At 49.6% G+C, this 17,841-nt stretch overlaps 1 protein-coding gene across 4 annotated transcripts in view; it reads left to right on the top strand.

Moving 5' to 3' along the window:
• The window catches only part of NCK2 (NCK adaptor protein 2), a 115,264-nt gene that overhangs the window by 86,515 nt on the left and 10,908 nt on the right, over positions 1 to 17,841 (top strand). For 2 of the 4 annotated variants that reach the window (XM_059891295.1, XM_059891294.1), the window contains exons 3-5: positions 1,859 to 2,100; positions 8,893 to 9,106; positions 14,562 to 15,271. In XM_059891295.1, the coding sequence (XP_059747278.1) occupies positions 1,875 to 2,100; positions 8,893 to 9,106; positions 14,562 to 15,271 (1,150 nt within the window). In that variant the 5' untranslated portion in view covers positions 1,859 to 1,874. 4 annotated transcript variants of the gene reach the window in all.

The following is a 17,841-nucleotide window of genomic DNA, read 5'->3' as shown; positions in this document are numbered from 1 at the left end:
GTCTTTTCATGGCTTGACAGCTCATTTCTTTTTATCACTGAGTAATATTTCACTGGGGCTTCCTTGCTGGCTCAGTTGTAAAGAATCTGCCTGCCAGTGCAGGAGACGCAGGTTCAATCTTTGGATTGGGAATATCCCCTGGAGAAGGAAATGGCAACCCATTCCAGTATTCTTGTCTGGGAAAATCTCACGGACAGAGTAGCCTCACAGGTCTCAGTGAGTCAGACACAACTCAGGAACTAAACAACAACAATCAATAACATTCCATTATTTGTCTGGACCGTAGTTGATTTACCCATCACCTCCTGATGGACAGCTGGATGACTCCCAAATCTTGGCAGTTATGAATGAAGCCACTATAAACATCTGTGTTTCAGGTTCCAAGAATAATTTTATATTTATGGAAAAGCTGCAAAGATAGTGCAAAGCATTCCAAATATCCCCCACTCGGTTTTCTAAGTGCTAACATCTTGCCTGACCAGGGACATTTGTCAGAAGTAAGAGTTGGTTAGTGGTAAACTATTGAGTAACTTCACTTTGTTGCTGTTGTTATTTAGTCACTCAGTCATGTCTGACTCTTTGTGACCCTGTGGCCTGTAGCCTACCAGGCTCCTCTGTCCATGGAATTTCCCAGGCAAGAATACTAGAGTGGGTTGCCCTTTCCTCCTCCAGGGGATCTTCTCGACCCAGGGATCAAACCCATGTCTCCTGCATTGGCAGGCAGATTCTTCACCTCTGAGTCACCAGGGAAGCCCCAGACTTCACTTGGATTTCACTATTTTCATATTTGAGGATTCAGTCCAAGATACTACTTCAGTTTGAGTGTGTCACAGTCATTAAATATGTTCAGAAAATTCAGCTTATCCTGAGAAAATGGATGGATGTAACGATGTCAGCTATAAGAATCTGGTATTACTTAACCAATGAACAGAAGATGAAATGGTTGGATGGCATCACTGACTCAATGGACATGAATTTGAGTAAACTACAGAAGGTGGTGATGAACGGGGGGCCTGGCGTGTTGCAATCCATGGGGTCATAAAGAGTTGGACACGACTGAGTGACTGAACTGAACATATTTAATTATGGTACGGTTATTTTATGTAGAAGATTTTGGAAGGCTTTTGTTGTTTTAAGCAAAGCATACAGAGTTCCCACTGTGCAAAATTAAGATTTGCTTGATAAGGTCAAGCATTTTGTCCTTTCTAAACAAAATACTAAAGCTTGTTGAAGGAAGGTCATCTTAAGGTTTTTTCAAGACCCCAGAGACAGCCAGTTGCCGACTTGTTTTTTAAATCCTTTTATTTTGTATTGGAGTATAGCTGCTTAACAATGTTGTGATAGTTTCAGGTGAACAGCAAAGGGACTCAGCCATACATATACATGTATCCATTCTCCCCCAAACTCCCCTCCCATCCAGGCTGCCACATGATATTGGGCAGAGTTTCCAGTGCACTACAGTAAGTCCTTGTTGGTTATCCATTTTAAGTATAGCAGTGTGTACATGTCCATCCCACACTCCCTAACTATCCCTTCCCCCAGCCTTTCCCCTGGCCACCGTAAGTTTGTTCTCTTAAGTGTCTGAGTGTGTTTCTGTTTTGTAAGTAAGATTCATTTGTACCGTGTCCTTTGAGAGTGCACATGTAGGGGATGTCATACAGTTTCCCCTTCTCTGTCTGACTTGCCTCAGTTCGTATGATATCTTTAGGTCCATCCATGTTGCTGCAAATGGCATCACTTCATTCTTTTTGATGGTTGCCAAGTTGTAATAAAAAGCTGTCAGGGTGTAGTTTTCCAAGTGGATGCAGTGGTGTTTGGCCAGGGCTCTAATGACTCTCTTCAAATGTTTTGCTGGCAGAAGTACTCCATGAAAGATGACAGAGGAGGTCATCGTCATAGCCAAGTGGGATTACACAGCCCAGCAGGATCAGGAGCTGGACATCAAGAAGAACGAGCGCCTGTGGCTACTGGACGACTCCAAGACGTGGTGGCGGGTGCGCAACGCAGCCAACCGGACAGGCTATGTGCCGTCCAACTACGTGGAGAGGAAAAACAGCCTGAAGAAGGGCTCGCTGGTGAAGAACATCAAGGACACGCTTGGTGAGTGGTGGGCGTAGTGGGCCCCTGGGCTGGACCCCAGCCCAGAGGGGGAGCACTCTCAGGGCAGGGGGTGGGAGGGGTTGTCTTTTTCATTTGTGTTTGAGGAAAAAAAGGCATCTTTCTACTTGTCTTTTTTAAAAGTCTCTGGACTTTGAGATGCAGTGCAGAAATAGCCTGTCATTTCCTCAAGATGTTCAAGTTTGGAGGATTCTGTAAGCTGACCCTTCTGTGTGTTTTGAACCTCCACCTCCCCCCCCTTTACATCTCAGTCTCCTGGCATCAATGTTCTGGAGGGGCCTGAGATGGGAATTAGCCCCTCCAGGCACGTCCACAGCTCCGCCCGGGTCATTCCATCCAGTCTTTTTTCCCACTAAATCCTGTGCATGGGGCCTTTGTGAGTAGAGGAGATGGTGAAAAGCACCTGGAACCTGGCGAATTGTTTCCCCCTGTTGAATTGGCGGCATTTCATACCACAATTGCTCATGGTGGCAGCTAAGGTGGGGACTCGGAGGGGGTGGTATGATGCCGAGGCCGCTGCGGTGGCTCACAGGGGGCCAGCTGGGCACCTGGCTTTCTTCCCATGCGCCTGTCCCCTTCCCTGGTGTCTGGACATGAGAGAGGCCACCTGGGTCCACTGGAGTTGATGGTGTCCAGTCTCGCCTTCGTGTGGGCATCAGGCTTCCTTGCAATAGTCACGGCTGCAGAGGGAGTAAGAGTTACTTCCTGAAGGTCAGGTCTGTGATATCTCCTTCCGTGAGCACCATATAGTGACCCCTGAGACCACTGGCTGTCACGGAAGAGTTTGCTCTTGAAATAGGTCAGTGTTATCACCCACATTACATGTCCTTGAAGTTTTCCTTTTTATTTCTAACCTGAGAATTAGTTTCATTTGAGGGAGGGGAACAGGTAGGGAAACTGAAAGGAAAATTAAGCTCTGAGTGTGGTAAGTGTTGCAAAGTATTCATCTTTCATTTTCTGCAATCTTAAAGAGTCCACTGACTTTCTTTGAAACCATGTGAAGCCTTCACCCACTGGAGAGTAATTTTGTGTCATGGGTTAGGTTATTTCCATGACTCTGGAAGAGAAATGAGACACTGGCCTGTGTGTGGATCATATCAGCTACTGTAGACTGTGCCCAGTGGAGAAATTCCACTTTTCATGAGCAATCTGATTCTTTTCCATGAAAGTGACTGCATCACTTTTCCATGAAAGTGACACCCGTTTGTCTTTTTTTCCAAGCTTGTCACTTGAAAGAAAGACTGTTGTCCTGTGTGTATAACTCTCCATTAACTGTGATCTAGAATTTCGGAAAGCATGAGTAGGTAAATACTTTAGGAGTGCCCTGAACTTGGTTTTATTTTTTCTTTTCCTCATCCACTCAAGTCCCTTTTTTTGGAGATGCTCAACATTGTTGATTTGTTTTGTCTTCTTTCTTATACTTTTTAAAAAATATATTCTGAAGATTCTAGTAAAGAATAATGTTGTTTAGTCACTAAGTCATGTTTGACTCTTTGTGACCCCATGGACTGTAGCCTGCCAGGCTCATCTGTCCATGGGATTTTCCAGGCAAGAATACTGGAATAGGTTGCCTTTTCCTCCTCCAGGGAATCTTCCCGACCCAGGGATCAAACTTGGATCTCCTGCATTTGCAGGTGGATTCTTTACCACTGAGCCATAGGGGAAGTGCAATAAAGAATCAAACATCCAGAAATGGGATGGATTGCTGGGGAGTGAAATAAGGTGAAGGTAGCCCTCCAAGTTACCCACAAATCCCCTTGAACAGCTTGTCCTTCCTCCCTTCAGCTTTTAGAACGAGAAGACAGCTGAGCTGTGAAGCACATCTGTGCTCGGGTTCAATTTTTCAGGAGCCGTGGTCAGTCTCTGGGACTCCCAGGACTCAGGGGGCATCACTCAGCCAGCTTGTCCACGTGTGGAGTGCCAGGTTTTCTCCCCCGCCCCAACAGATGGCCACCCAGCTCTGCAGGCTCATGTCTCCTTCCACGGAGCCAGCCAGTTCCATTTTGGGAGAACACAGATTGCTAGAAAGCTCTTCCTTAAATAGAATCAACATTCGCTCCTCTGTAACTCTCTCCGTGCAGCTCTCCTTGGCACTTGAGAGCTGTGCTGGGGAACCGTGCTCCTTTTCTGGGGACTGACCACCCTTCTCCACCCTTCCTCCCCCGTCAGGCCTTGGAAACGTTTGCGCCAACCGTTATTTACTGTAGAAACACCAACAAAGTTATGTTCTGAACATCCGTATCAATCCACAGCAGTTAATGTTTATAGTCTAAGCAGTGGTCCTCAATCTTTTTGGCACCAGGGACTGTTTTCGTGGAAGACAGTTTTTCCACCGACTAGAGGGGAGAGGATGGTTCCAGGATGATTCGAACACATTACATTTATTGTGCACTTTATTTCTATCATTCTTACATCATCTCCACCTCAGATCATTAGACGTTAGATACCCGAGATTGGGGACCCCTGCTCTAAAGGGTCATGGGGTTCAGTATTCCCATCGCCTGGGAGAAACGCCCCCCTTCGTGGTTGGTCTTTTTCGCTTTGATGTGTTTACCCTGCTCACCCAAAGCCTTGCTTTTCTTGGACAAAGAGACCTTGTTGTCTTGGCTTGAGTCCTCCATCGGCCCCTCAAGTAGTGTCACTGAAAAGGGAGGCACCCGACAAGAGGTGGAGTGACTTATCTCTCCATCATCAGACCTGACGTGGCATCAGTGTTGAGAAGGAAGGTGCGAAGACTTTCCCCATCTTCTCCTGCCTCCCGCTGGTCTTTGGAGCTAAGCCTTCCAAGGCTTCCAGTTTAAATCGCTGTGACCTGCGTGCTGTTGGAATTCCAGTGTGATCCTAGATGGATTACAGAGCCAGTGGATTTTCTCTCCACCATGCATCAGAAATAGTGAAAACAGGCTCAGAAACCACACCACATGTGTCAACCTTCTAATAGCTACTCATGACATCATCCATGTTTGTGATTCTCCTGCTATGGTTAAAGCCAGATTAAGATTTCCCCGGCAGACACCTGGCTTGGCACAAAACAGCACAGACTTCCCAGCAAAGTCCCTGTGTACCACATGCGTGGTGACATCTCTGGTTGCAGACAACTGATCCACAGAGCCTCTCTGGCTTTTTAACATTCCTGCACTGGGTTGAGGTTGGTCGCCACTTTAATTCAGTCGCTTCTCATCCTTTGTTAGGCAGAAAGCAGTGTGTGTAGGCATGCTCAGTCGTGTCCAGTCTTTGCAACCCGTGGACTGTAGCCTGCCATGCTCCTCTGTCCATGGCATTTTCCAGGCAAGAATACTAGGTTGCCACGCCCTCCTTCAGGGGATCTTCCCGACCCAGGGATCAAACCTGAGTCTCTTCTGTCTCCTTCATTGGCAGGCAGACTCTTTACCATTAGTGCCACTTGGGAAGCCCCTAGACAAAAAGCAGAGCCTTCCCCCCGAAGAGCTCTCTGTTAGGAAACAGATAACATTCTTTCTTTTCTTTTAATAATTTATAGTTAAGTAAAACAACATGAGCACTTCTTTGCATACAGGCAGTGCATTGATGCATACATGCAACCATAGATCTCTCGTATTCAGCTCATGATCATGAACAGTCAAAGAGAACTTTTCCACTGATAACAAGGAGCCGTCCTTATGAATTGCTTCTCCTGGCAGAGTGCAGGTAATGTTTTAAAGGCTCAGCACATCCCTGGGCTCCGACCTGGCCTTGGTATTTCCATGACCTGACTCATAAAACCATGCAGGTGAGGTGTTGTCAAGCCATGTGCTAAATCTTCTTGGCTGGGGAGGTATTTTATCGAAGAGCTATCTTTCTTGCTACTTCTCGAGAGTAGCTGGACCCTGCTGCAGTCCCAAAGGTTAGCTGTCTTCTCAGTGGTCACCTTAGGCCCAGGTACTGACCAGGCTGCCTATAGAACCACGGCTCCATTATAACCTGTTAGTAGCCACCAGTGGAAGGTTGGCTCCAAGGCCCACATGTCCACTGCTGACTACCTCCCACGGTGTCTTGAACCAGCAGTGGGCTGCCACCAGGGCTGTTCCTTAGCCTTGGCCTCTATGTGACCTGACCTGAGGCCAGTTAGTCACCTGCCGGTGGTTAGCACCAAGACTCCACCTCTCTGAGTTCATGCCAGACCCGGGAGCAGAGAGAGGCTGCCTGCTCACTCTCTGAAGTACACCTTGTGCTGTCTGGGTTGAGGCTTGTGGTTGGACAGGGACTGGTCCCGGGAGTGAAATTCCCAGGTTCCTCAAAGTGTATCCATGTGGGGTTGACTGAGCGACTTACTTCTGCAAGAAAAGGCACAGATGGGACAACTTGGGATTTTTTTTAAAAACTTTTTTATTTTATATTGGAGTATAACAGATTAACAGTGTTGTGGTAGTTTCAGGTGAAGAGCAGTGGGACTCAGTCGTACATGTGCATGTATGCATTCTCCTCCTAACTCTCCTCCCATCCAGGCTGCCACATAACATTGAGCAGAGTTCTCTGTGCTGTATGTAGGTAAATTTGTTTGTTTGTTTGTTTTTTTAACCAACTCGAATATCAGGATTTAACTGGGTGGGCATTTGACAGGACTTTATAGCAAAGATAGGCAGCCAGGATGTTAAAAGGAAATTCTAGTGGTATGAGGTTCTCTATTTTAGAGATGAAAAACCAGGGTCTTATTCATAAAGCTTGAGTGGTGTGTGAGTATGACAGTGAACATGTGTTGGTGTTAAGGCCCTGGTTTTGATGGCAGAGTTGTGTTGAGGAGGAGGCTGTCTGTGTGTGTGGAAATGCACACCAGGTATTGAGGTAATGGGACAGGATACCGGCAGCTTGCTCTCAGACAGCTCAGGGAAACAGATATCCTTTGTGCTGTTCTTACAACTTTACCAAACATTAAACCAAATGGACAGATATAAAGTGGCCTAGGTTCTATTCCTGGGTCCGGAAGATCCCCTGGAGAAGGAAATGGCAGCTCACTCCAGTATTCTTGCCTGGAAAACCCCATGGACAGAGGAGCCTGGCAGGCTGCAGTCCATGGGTCGCAAGAGTGAGTTGGACATGACTGAGTGACTAAACCACCATCACCATTCAGAGATCAGAGGATCACCGAGCACCTGCTGAGATCAGACCTGAAAACGAGGCTGCCACTGGGCGTGAACGTGCCAACTGAATCTTCCCCAGAACATCCCCAGGCTCAGGACTTTCTGTAATCATCCAGCAGTCCTTTGTGGGTCTGCAGCAGGCAGGGGAGGAAATCTTGCTTCTTGCTGGACCAGTCCAGGCTGCTTCAGCCAGTTCAATAAACACATCTTTGTTACAACAGAGACAGGAGAGAAAGACGGTCAGAAAGCACCTCGGGGCCCCACCTCTGTGATGCTGCGGCCTTGGGCTGCCCTTTCAGGCCCCACAGGTCTGTGGGTCTCTGCTGTAGTCACAAACATCCATGGCAGGTCTGACCAGGGCAGGCAGCAGGCAATCTGTCCAGATGAGCCCAGGGCAAGGAATGCCACGGTCCGTGATTATCTCAGGCTGATCTGGAGTTGTTCCTCCTTCTCTGTCCCTTGGAAGTCCCTCTAAGCTCCTTGATTCCTGCTGAGTCACCTCTGGGAACAATAGCCCAAGGCTTTGAGATGAGTGTCGTTGTGCTGTGGGACCAGCCCTGTGTCCTTGTGCATGTCAGGAGTGAAGCCCAGTGGGACGGAAGAAGGGGTAGCGCTCAGCCCCTGGGTCTTGAGTGTGGGTGGACCAGAGGAACTACCCTGGCCCGGATGCGTGGGGCTCATTGGAACAGTGGTGCTGTCCCCCGTGGGCCACTGGAAAGGACTGGACAGTGCCCCTCGGCTCCTCTTTTATCCTTCTAGAAGCATTGGTGCATCCAGTCACTCCTGGCCCCACCTGCAAGGCTGTGTTGGTTTTCTCCCACCCGTGCTGTGCCCTGGGACTGTAGAGGACTAGCTACTTCATGAGCATCCTTTACTCTTGGCCCCGAGGGACTCACTTATCAATAACTAACCCGGTTCCTTTAATGTTGAGGGGAGCGGGAGCTATTAATGAAAATGATTGAGAAGCCAAATGTCCCAGGAGTACACCTCTTCCCTTTCTGTAAATTGATTTCCATTTTGGCAGCAGTCTCTTTGGCAGCAAGCACATTCTCTTGTCTTTGCCATTCACAGGCTTTTGGTATGACATGATTTCTGTACTCAGGTAGCCCTCAGAATTGTCATCTCTTTGAAAGCCTGTCTTTTATCAAACTGTTCATTGAAGGAAGGCATACTTATTTTAAAAATTTTTGGAAAATAGGATAAAACAGAAATCACCTGTGATCTTATCACCCAGAAGTAATGACTTTTGGCGTTTCCATTTGTTGGCTCAGTATACATGTAGAATCAGAATAAGATTGCGGAGGGGACTTCCTGCTGGAGTCAGTACCGGCTGTCACCAGGCAGTTGGTGCTCAAGTATCTGCCCTTTCTGCCAAAGCCTGATTTCAACACATGCTAGAAAGGAGGTTTACTATATGAGTTTGGTCTCCTTGCTTGGTCAGTGGTCAGGATGCTCAGTGTTTTTGTATTTTCTATAAACAACCTAAGAGGAGAAGCTCATTCTTTACATTTGTCTTATACGTAGTTTGGTTTTCTAGGTTGAATGTCCATAAAGGATAAGAAAATTACTGATAGTCTTTCTACATGTCATTTAAACATAACTTCCTAAATGAAGTCACCATCTAAGGAACCAGTACAAAAAAGTACTTTTTTTTTTTTTTTTTTTCATTTCAAAAAAGTACAAAACCAAACCACTCCCCTGATGCTGAAGCTCCACTACTTTGGCCACCTGATGCAAAGAGCCGACTCATTGGAAAAGACCCTCAATCTGGGGAAGATTGAAGGCAAAAGAAGAAGAGGGCGACAGAGGATGAGATGGTTGGATGGCATCACAGACTCAATGCACATGAGTTTGAGCAAGCTCCGGGAGATGGTGAAGGACAGGGGAGTCTGGTATGCTGATGTTCATGGGGTCACAAAGAGTCAGACATGACTGAGGGATTGAACAACAACAAGCCACCCCCTGAGTTTGTATGTAGCGCATGCAAAGAATATTGAGAGAGATCAGTTTGATTTTAAACATCCAGCTTCTCTAATTATCTCTTTACCATGTTATAGCAAGGACTCTGGGTTTTCAGAGCCACTTTTAACACTTGAGGTTTACCTTTTCAGTCTCTGCCGTATAATCTATACAGTTGTGTGAACCTGAATTACATATAACATGCCATAATTTAGAACTCTCTAGCTTTCTGTCTCACGAGATCATTCACAGTACAGACGACCTGCCAAATGCAGTGCCCACAGACAGTGGAGACGTCTACAGAAACTGTGGTGCCAGCACCCAAAATAAACTTGGATTTGTTTCCGTATATCATGAGCGTCCAAGTATTTAGAACAAAAAATGTAAAACAACTCACAACAGATCAGTGGGTGGATAATTAGAGAGAAAATAGAGACAGATTGTTCAGAAGAATGCTAATGGGAGAAAAGCCAGGAGGGGCCATGGGAAGGAGGAGGGGCTGCCCCCTCGAGAAGCCGGGGAGAAGCAGGTGTGCGGTGACATGGGGGTTGTGAAACCAGATGCGTCATCCCCTGGCCCCTTGTGCCCCAAGGAAGGACGAGGACAGCAGGTAAGGTATTTCCCAGCAACTGGCACCTAAGTTGCTTCTTATTAAAATAATCATTTTTCTACAGAACACCCTTTCTTGACTCAAGTTACTCAAGTGGGAGCCTTCAGTTATAGAAGAAACGTAGACTAAAAATGCTGAGAGTTTAAGTAAAGCCTTCTTGCCGTGTTTCTAACTGTGCTTCCCCATATGGCCTGGCTCATTTTTAGACCCCATGCATATGTCTCAAACGTTCCTTTCCCCGATTACACATTCACGCCTGTTCCCAGGAGCCAGTGTGGGTGCGGGGAACATTGTTCAGGGTGGGTGCCATGGAGCTGACTGCAGAGCCCCTCAGGCTGCTGGCCAAGCAGGCTCCTTCTCTCCTGCACCCCTACCCTATGCCCACCACAGCTCTAGGTACAGGAGGGCAAGTGGGCATCTGGAGAGCTCCTGCTGACCTGAGCTGGCCAGGGTCTGACTGTCAGGCATCAGTGATTTTGGGTAGGCGGGATGTTCCTTTGCTCCTCACCAAGCACTTGTTCACATCATCTTTGTCTCCAAGTCATTCCCTGATCTCTCCAGGCTGCTGTCGCTTTTTCTCAACTCTCAGCTTCCTTTCTCTGCTTCTGAACTCATGGATTCTGTGAGCGTCTGGATTGTCCCAGTGGTTCTCACAGCTGGGAAGCCTCTGGAGGTCACATCTTGGGGAGTGTTCAAGCTGGGGCTGTGCCTACGTTTCCTCCTGGAAGTCAGCTGTCCTGGAGTAGCTGCTGGCAGGGAACCTTCATCTATTTTGTATTTTTGATTTTTCAGGAGCAAAACAGAAGCAAAACAGTTGAGGGTCTGACTTGGGAAATTTACAAGTGGGCATTTATAGTGGAGCGTGAATTGGTGGTGAAGTGGTCGAGGTGTCTTTCTGCAGTGATGTGAGGTAATGGTCCTGTCATATTAGCCCATGTATTCAGCCAAACTCTAGTGACAAGAGTTGGCTGTAAGAACCAGATGGACCACTTACAGTTCTTCTGTGGTTGTTTCTTATAGCCTAGTATGTACAGTTGAGTTTGAAAAGTGAGGTTCATTTGACAGCTTGGTGTCTCTGTAGAATCCTGGCAAGACCCTGGAGATGACCTGGCCCAGAGCTCTTCTGTGACCATCAGGCAGGTTGACATACTTGTCCCGGGTAACAAAGTGCTTCGTGGCACAGCTGGGAGCAGCCCAGGGCCAGGGTGGGTGGCGGGAATTGGGGTCTGGAGCCCAGCCCCTTAAGACCTCTCTTGGAGCCTGCATGTGCCTCGTCACCAGCGTGTGCCTCGTCTAGAGTGGCATGTGGTCCTAGAGCCTTGGGAGATGGAGTATCTCTTTTACTCCCTCCCTGAAGGCCCACTTTGCACTGAGGAGCATCTTCTCCTGGGACACTTCAGAGGGGCCCTCGTGTCTCAGCAGCTCCCAACCCAGCAGGCAGGACTGGTCAGCTGTGCACCCCCCACCACCCAGTCCCACAGGAGCATTTTAGGGAAAAACAGACACATGCACATCTCTGGAGAAAGCACCATCTGTTGTTTTCTCCATTGGACCTTTGTCCTCACCCAGAAAGGAAAACAACGTATGGACTGATAATAGCAGTAAACACCACAGCCACAGTTGTACAGCTCCTGCTGTGCGCTGGACACTGCACACGTCCTTTCCTCAGGCTTCAGACTCTCACGGTTGCCCCACCTACCCCTGCAGGGCCACTGACATCCTCGTGCTACAGATGCAGAAACCCAGTAGAGAGAGTGCAGAACCGCCAGGCCACAAGCCAGTGGGGCAGGAGCTGAGCTTGGAGCCTGGTCAGAGCTGGGGTTCAGTTGTCTGCCAGCCAGTCACCCCACAAATGTGTTGACCCTGTGTGCACTCTGTTCTTCGTTATTGTATTTCATTTTACCGAGCAGGTGTGGGCTCAAAAAGTTGCTCTTGTGAGCCTCTGCCAGTGACAGACGCTAAGTGATGCTTCAGAAGGTCATAGTGAATGCTTGCCACCTCCCAACCACCGCCCCACCCCCCCAGGCACATCACATTCAGAGATGCTTGTGCTGATGGATCGGGTATATGTGTTGAGAGGTACTAAATATGTATTTTTAATTACAATTTATAATGAAAACCTTTCAAAAATTCTTTACCCTGGCATCTGTGCTACCATTTGACTTTCACATTTGGTAGAAAATCCTATGCTTCTGAACCAGTTTTTTTTTTTTCCAGGCTTACACATTCAGTTATGTTATTTGACTGCCTGCTCATGGGGAAACGGGCTCTCTTAGGAGCAGGAATGGAAGTTCTGCTTCTGGACTCGTGGATCCATTGATGGTGTACTTTGCCCCAACACATCTCCCTCTGTGCCAGCTTCTGGCAAGTCTGCCCACGGGAAAGGGGACCATCTGGGCACATGGATGGTGACTTGCTCCTTTGTCCTGTCAGCTCGACCCAGGCCATGTGGGTTTGCCACAGGGATGGGAGGTCCCATCCATCCAACAGCCATCCATTTCTCCTTCCTCCCTCCGGTCCTAGACATCCCCTCCCTGAACTTGGGGCTCCGTATGGCATATAATAGCACATTTCATTGCAGGGTAAGGTGTAAGCCTAAGGTGCACATGCCTAGGAATAAAAAAAGTAAAATCTCCTGGGTTTACTGCAACTTGGGAGAGTGGGGGCACAGAGGGTGGGTCAGGAAATGGTGCCCTCAGGTTCCGGGAACATAGCCTGGCTAGAGTAGGGCCTCCTGCCCTGGCCATGGAGTTGCTGGCTTACAGACATGTGGTGCCTGGACAGGGGAGGATCTCAAGGCATATGGAGGGGTCAGCAGTGCGTACTTAGGGGTGGGGGGCAGGGATGGGTATCAGGCTGCTCCTAATTAACCTGAGCTCTCCTGGCAGCCCAGGTGTGTATCCCTGAAGAGATCAGTCTGCAAGGACTGATGAGGCAGACAAACTTGTGATGGTGAGATAGAAAATGGAGCTTGTTAAACTGGCAAACGTTAGTTGAATGCCCGCCCTGAACCAGGCCCCAGGCCCTGGGAAGATGAGTGCAGCAAAGGGAGAGGGCGCTGGGCAGGTGGGTGTGTGCTCCGCAGGCCTGGGGGCCCCAGTCGCCCATGAGGAGGACCTCACAGTGCTGCTCATGTTTTTGATGGGTCTGGTGCTGAGCACATCCAGGGATCAAGCCCCATTTTCCTCTGGAGGGAAGGCACCTAGCGAGTGAGTGACAGTGGTGCTGAGCTGAGTATGTGTCTGGAGCAGAGAATGCCAGCCTGGGTGGGTCCACTCTGGAAGCCAGTGCCCAGCTCCCCATGGTCCAGGCCATCATGACAGCTCCTCTTATTCCTTTGATCTCCCCACCCAACAGGGGAGTAGGAACAAAGGGAATTCTCAGAACCAAGCTGTGTGCTGTTTGGTCCCTCAGTCATGCCTGACTCTGTGCGACTCCATGGACTGTAGCCTGCCAGGTTCCTCTGTCTGTGGAATTTCCCAGGGAAGAATACTGGGTGGATTGCCATTTCTTCTTCCAGAGGATCTTCCCGACCCAGGGATCTAAGTCTCCTGCATTGGGAGGTGGGTTCTTTACCACTGAGCCACCAGGGAAGCCCAAACTGTCTTTACTGCAGGGAATTAAGGGAGAAAGAAGTACAAGCTATCCATAGAAGTGCATTGTTGTCCTTCTGGGAAAAAAACAAAGATCTGCCAGTGGCCACAGTTTCCCTACTGTGGAAGCCCCCATGCTGGTGTAGCTCGGAGGCATGGTGGGCAAGTGGCCACCTCTCAGGAAAGCCCAAGAAGCACAGCCAACCCCGCAGTCCAGGGGCACGTCCCCAACTCAGGCATCGTGCCTTCCTTCCTAGGCTCGCTTCTACAAGGTTGCAGAATTCTGTGCATTTTAAGCAGGTTAAATCATTTTTACCCTAGGGCTTTTCAAGCTGTATTACACCTCATGCACAGGAAGTGATGTTTCAGGTGACAGCTTGGCCCTGACTCACACATGTAACCGAAGCAGCAGTTCTATGTTTGATGCACTCTGACATCTTCTGTTTTGTTTCCTTTTAAAAAGAAGACAGTGCATACACACAGGCTGCTCAGACCCCCTTAAACTGATTTTCTGATCCACTTGTGGGTTTGCCACCAGAATATGAAAAAGTCTGCCTTAAATTTACTGCATGCGCTGTTTTTTCTAAATCACTCATCACTGCTTGTGCGAAATCTGTGCAGTTTTGAAAGACGGGAAGGAAGGAGAAGGGTATGGGTTTCTCCCCAGGGTTGCCACCCTGGGAGGGTGCCGAGTATCCCCAGAGTGGAGGACAGGTGGTGACCGGCAGAGCGGGACAGGCTTGAGGGGTCTGAGAGCCATGGAAGGTCTTCAAGGTCATTTGGTCCAATTTCCCACCCACAACACAGAAGATACCTCTGTCCTGATGCAGAAGATATTTGTGTACCGATGCCTTTTTGTTTTGTTTTCCTCCTAGTGGCATATGGCTGCTCTCATCATTTTCAGACTTTACACTGTTTTATCCTCATGGTTTGCTGGTGCTCTGGCTTTTTTCTTTTCTTTTTTTTTTAAAGGAAAGCAGAGATGAGATATGGTAATTCCCAGCTTTCAGGCATTTGGCCACTGTTACTTCTGTTGGTGACTGGCTGGTCACCAGCCAGGGGGCCAAGTCCGTTCTGCATCAGTGTGCAGGCGCTGCCCCTCGGCTGGGGCCCTGCGTGGAGCCCTTGCGGGGTCCCACTCAGCTGAACCTGGTCCCTGCGCTGAGCTTTGCTGTTTCTCTACAGGCCTCGGAAGGACCCGCCGGAAGACGAGCGCACGCGATGCCTCCCCGACGCCCAGCACGGACGCGGAGTTCCCCGCCAATGGGGGCGGCGCCGACCGCATCTACGACCTCAGCATCCCCGCCGTGGTCAAGTTCGCGTATGCAGCAGAGCGCGAGGACGAGCTGTCGCTGGTGAAGGGCTCACGCGTCACCGTCATGGAGAAGTGCAGCGACGGCTGGTGGCGGGGCAGCTACAATGGCCAGGTGGGCTGGTTCCCGTCCAACTATGTGCTGGAGGAGCTGGACGAAGCAGCCGGCGACGCGCCCGGGGGCTCAAGCCTGCGGCCTGGTGCCACGCTCAGCAATGGGCAGGGCGCGCGGGCGCTGCAGGTGGTGCAGACGCTGTACCCTTTCAGCTCGGTCACCGAGGAGGAGCTCAACTTCGACAAGGGCGAGACCATGGAGGTGATCGAGAAGCCCGAGAACGACCCCGAGTGGTGGCGCTGCCGCAATGCGCGTGGCCAGGTCGGCCTGGTGCCCAAGAACTACGTGGTGGTGCTGAGCGAGGGCCCGGCCCCTCACGCTGGCTCCGGACCCGCGGGGCCTGCTCGTGCTGGCCGGTTCGCAGGCCGCGAGTGGTACTACGGGAACGTGACTCGCCACCAGGCCGAGTGCGCACTCAACGCGCGGGGAGTTCAGGGCGACTTCCTTGTGCGGGACAGCGAGTCCTCGGTGAGTGCAAGATGGGGTGGGTGGGCAGAGGGATGTGTATGTGTCTGGGTGTGCACATATGTGGGCATCTCTGTGTGTGCACCAGGCATATAGGGCAACTTCTTCCTGCTTAACAGCAAGTCCCCAGTGAGTATAGGGTTGGTGGGTGGAGGGGTGTGCATGTGTGTGTGCATCTCTGTACCTGTGTACCAGGTGTGCAGGGCGACTTTCTCATCAAGACAGAGTCATTAATGAGTGTGGGGCAGGGTGGGTGAAGGGGTGTGTACACGTGTCTGGGTGTAAACAGATGTGCATCTCAGAGTGTGTGCATGTGTGCAACTTTCTTGTCAGGACAGAGTGCTCAGTGAGTGTGGGGCGGGGTGGGTGGAGAGGTGTGCATGTGTGTGCATGTGCACATCTGGGTGTGCATGTATACACACATCTAGGCATGTACATATGTGTGGGTATGCACTGGCTGTGCAGGACGGCTTCCTCCTCAGAGCAGAGAACCCTCGGTGGGTGGGTGGCGCACAGGAAGGAAGCAGAGAGCATGAAAGTGTGTGGAGGTGTGTGAATGGCCTCAGACAGCAGGGTTATGTGGGGCTCATGTTAAGCAAGATGAACACAGATGCTCTATACAGCCTGTGTCCTGAGGCCCCAGCCCCACCTTATGCTGACATCCACTTGGACTGCCCAGCCTCGGCTGTATCTCTACTCCGCAAGGTGCGTTCTTGTAGGTGAGATGGCAAGTACAGAGTGTCTCAGCTTCTGGAGATTTTGCTGCCTCTTGAGTGGGATCACCCCTGTTCTGTCCTGCAGACCCAAACATCATTTTCTCCCATGGTTTCCCTGTTGATGACCCAACCTTGTTTCCTCTCTGGGTCTGAGATGCATCAGATATTCTCAGCAAGGCAGACACCCTGTTTCTGACACAATCTTTTGTTGGTTGGTATGTTTTTCTTTTTAAAATGTGTAATCCTCAGTAAGTCTCTGCCACAGGCACCACTGAGTTTATCTCTGAAAAGCTTTTGAAGCACTCAGGAACAGAACTAAAAAAGGAAAAGGACAATTGTTAAGAGAGGGGTTTGTGTGTACAAGTTGAGTCAGCGGTATGAGGTCTCTCGACTTGGAGCATACCTGTTTCCAGCACAGATTTGGGGTCTGTGTTTCAGGTGTGTGGCCAAGTCTGTCTGGGGGAACTGGGCTGTCATTCCAGGTACCTTTTTGTGTTTTCATTGTGGAGGTCCTAAGCTGGTTTTTCAGTCCTTTTAAATACACCTGCCATGTGTATTTAAGTGAAGCAAAAGTTTTGAGGATGGAGTCCAGTGTGAGTTTTGAGGATAGAGTCCAGTATGATCATTTTCTGTTGGTTCCTATAGACTTCAGTTTAATTGTATAAATGCAACCCGTAAGACTAGTCAGCCCATGCTATGTACTGTAATTGTCCCCTGCAAATGTTGATACTACGATTACTAAGTGCACAGTCAAGATTCCTATTGACTGATCTAGAGGGAGTTCAAGCCCACAGAAGTGGTTTCCCTTCAGACAGGGGGGCAGCTGTGATGGGATGGAAACCGGCCCCCCAGTGGTGGCAGCAGCTCGTGGTGGCAAGCACATGGGACTTAGACAGTAGCTGCATCTGAAATCCGGGCAATGAGCTTTTCTCATCCAGTCAATGGTTTCTGGCAGGACATCACATTAAGTTGTTCTCATATGAAGTCTGCTCCGTGCACAGATCAGGAGGCTCCAGAGAATCGGGTCCAGAGCACTTGCAACCCCCCTAAGCAGAAACTCAAAGAAAGCACCAGAAACCCGTCACAGTAGGAGGTGATCGAGGGACAAGGATGATTCAGAGTCAAGGAGTCTCGTCCTGATTTAGGAACGTTGGGTTTGAAGAGGCTTCTTAGAAAGAAGAGGGGTAAAAGCAGCCCCCGGAGTGGAGACAGTGCCCCCAGGTTCTTCTCTATGGGGCTGGGGAAGGGAAAAGTCTTTAGCAGGAGGCAGATAGTATCACTGGCTTAGAGAAAACCTGTGACTTGTCCATGAGACAAGCACATACAGGCCATGGTCACTGTCAGACCTTGGGACAAGGTCCTTTTAGAGGTAGAGGAAGGTAATTTTCTCATCTACACTCCACTCCCAGGAACTTGAAGAAGCAGCAGTGTTACATTTGTCTCGGGTTATGAGAGGAGAAAGCCTTTTCTAAATAACTAAAGTATTGCTTGTTTATTTTAACCATTGGGGGCGGGGGGAGCCTTTCCACATTTTGTTCCTTCTGTTTTAATTTAGAAAACTGCGCTACGACAGCTCATTGTGGGCTGGGCCACTGGCTCTCGGGGTGGGGGAGAGGCTCTCTCGGACTTGCTTAGCTCTGCCCCTGCCATGGCCCCGGCTCGGCCTGAAGGCTGCCATGTGGCCCAAGGGTGTGCTGGACTGCTTGTCTGGCTGGAACCCGCTGTTACACGTGGCGCTGTCTGCTGTGTGCACACCTGTCTTGTGCCAAAGAGACACTCAGGGACTCTCAGGCATGCTGCTGCTCTTCTCCTGATGGCAGGGCGAGCCGGCTGCGCTGTCTTCATGCTTGTAACTAG

The sequence above is a fragment of the Bos taurus genome, chromosome 11, assembly GCF_002263795.3.
Source record: "Bos taurus isolate L1 Dominette 01449 registration number 42190680 breed Hereford chromosome 11, ARS-UCD2.0, whole genome shotgun sequence".
In the NCBI taxonomy this organism is placed as follows: Eukaryota; Metazoa; Chordata; class Mammalia; order Artiodactyla; family Bovidae; genus Bos; species Bos taurus.
This window is presented reverse-complemented; position numbering and strand designations above follow the sequence as displayed.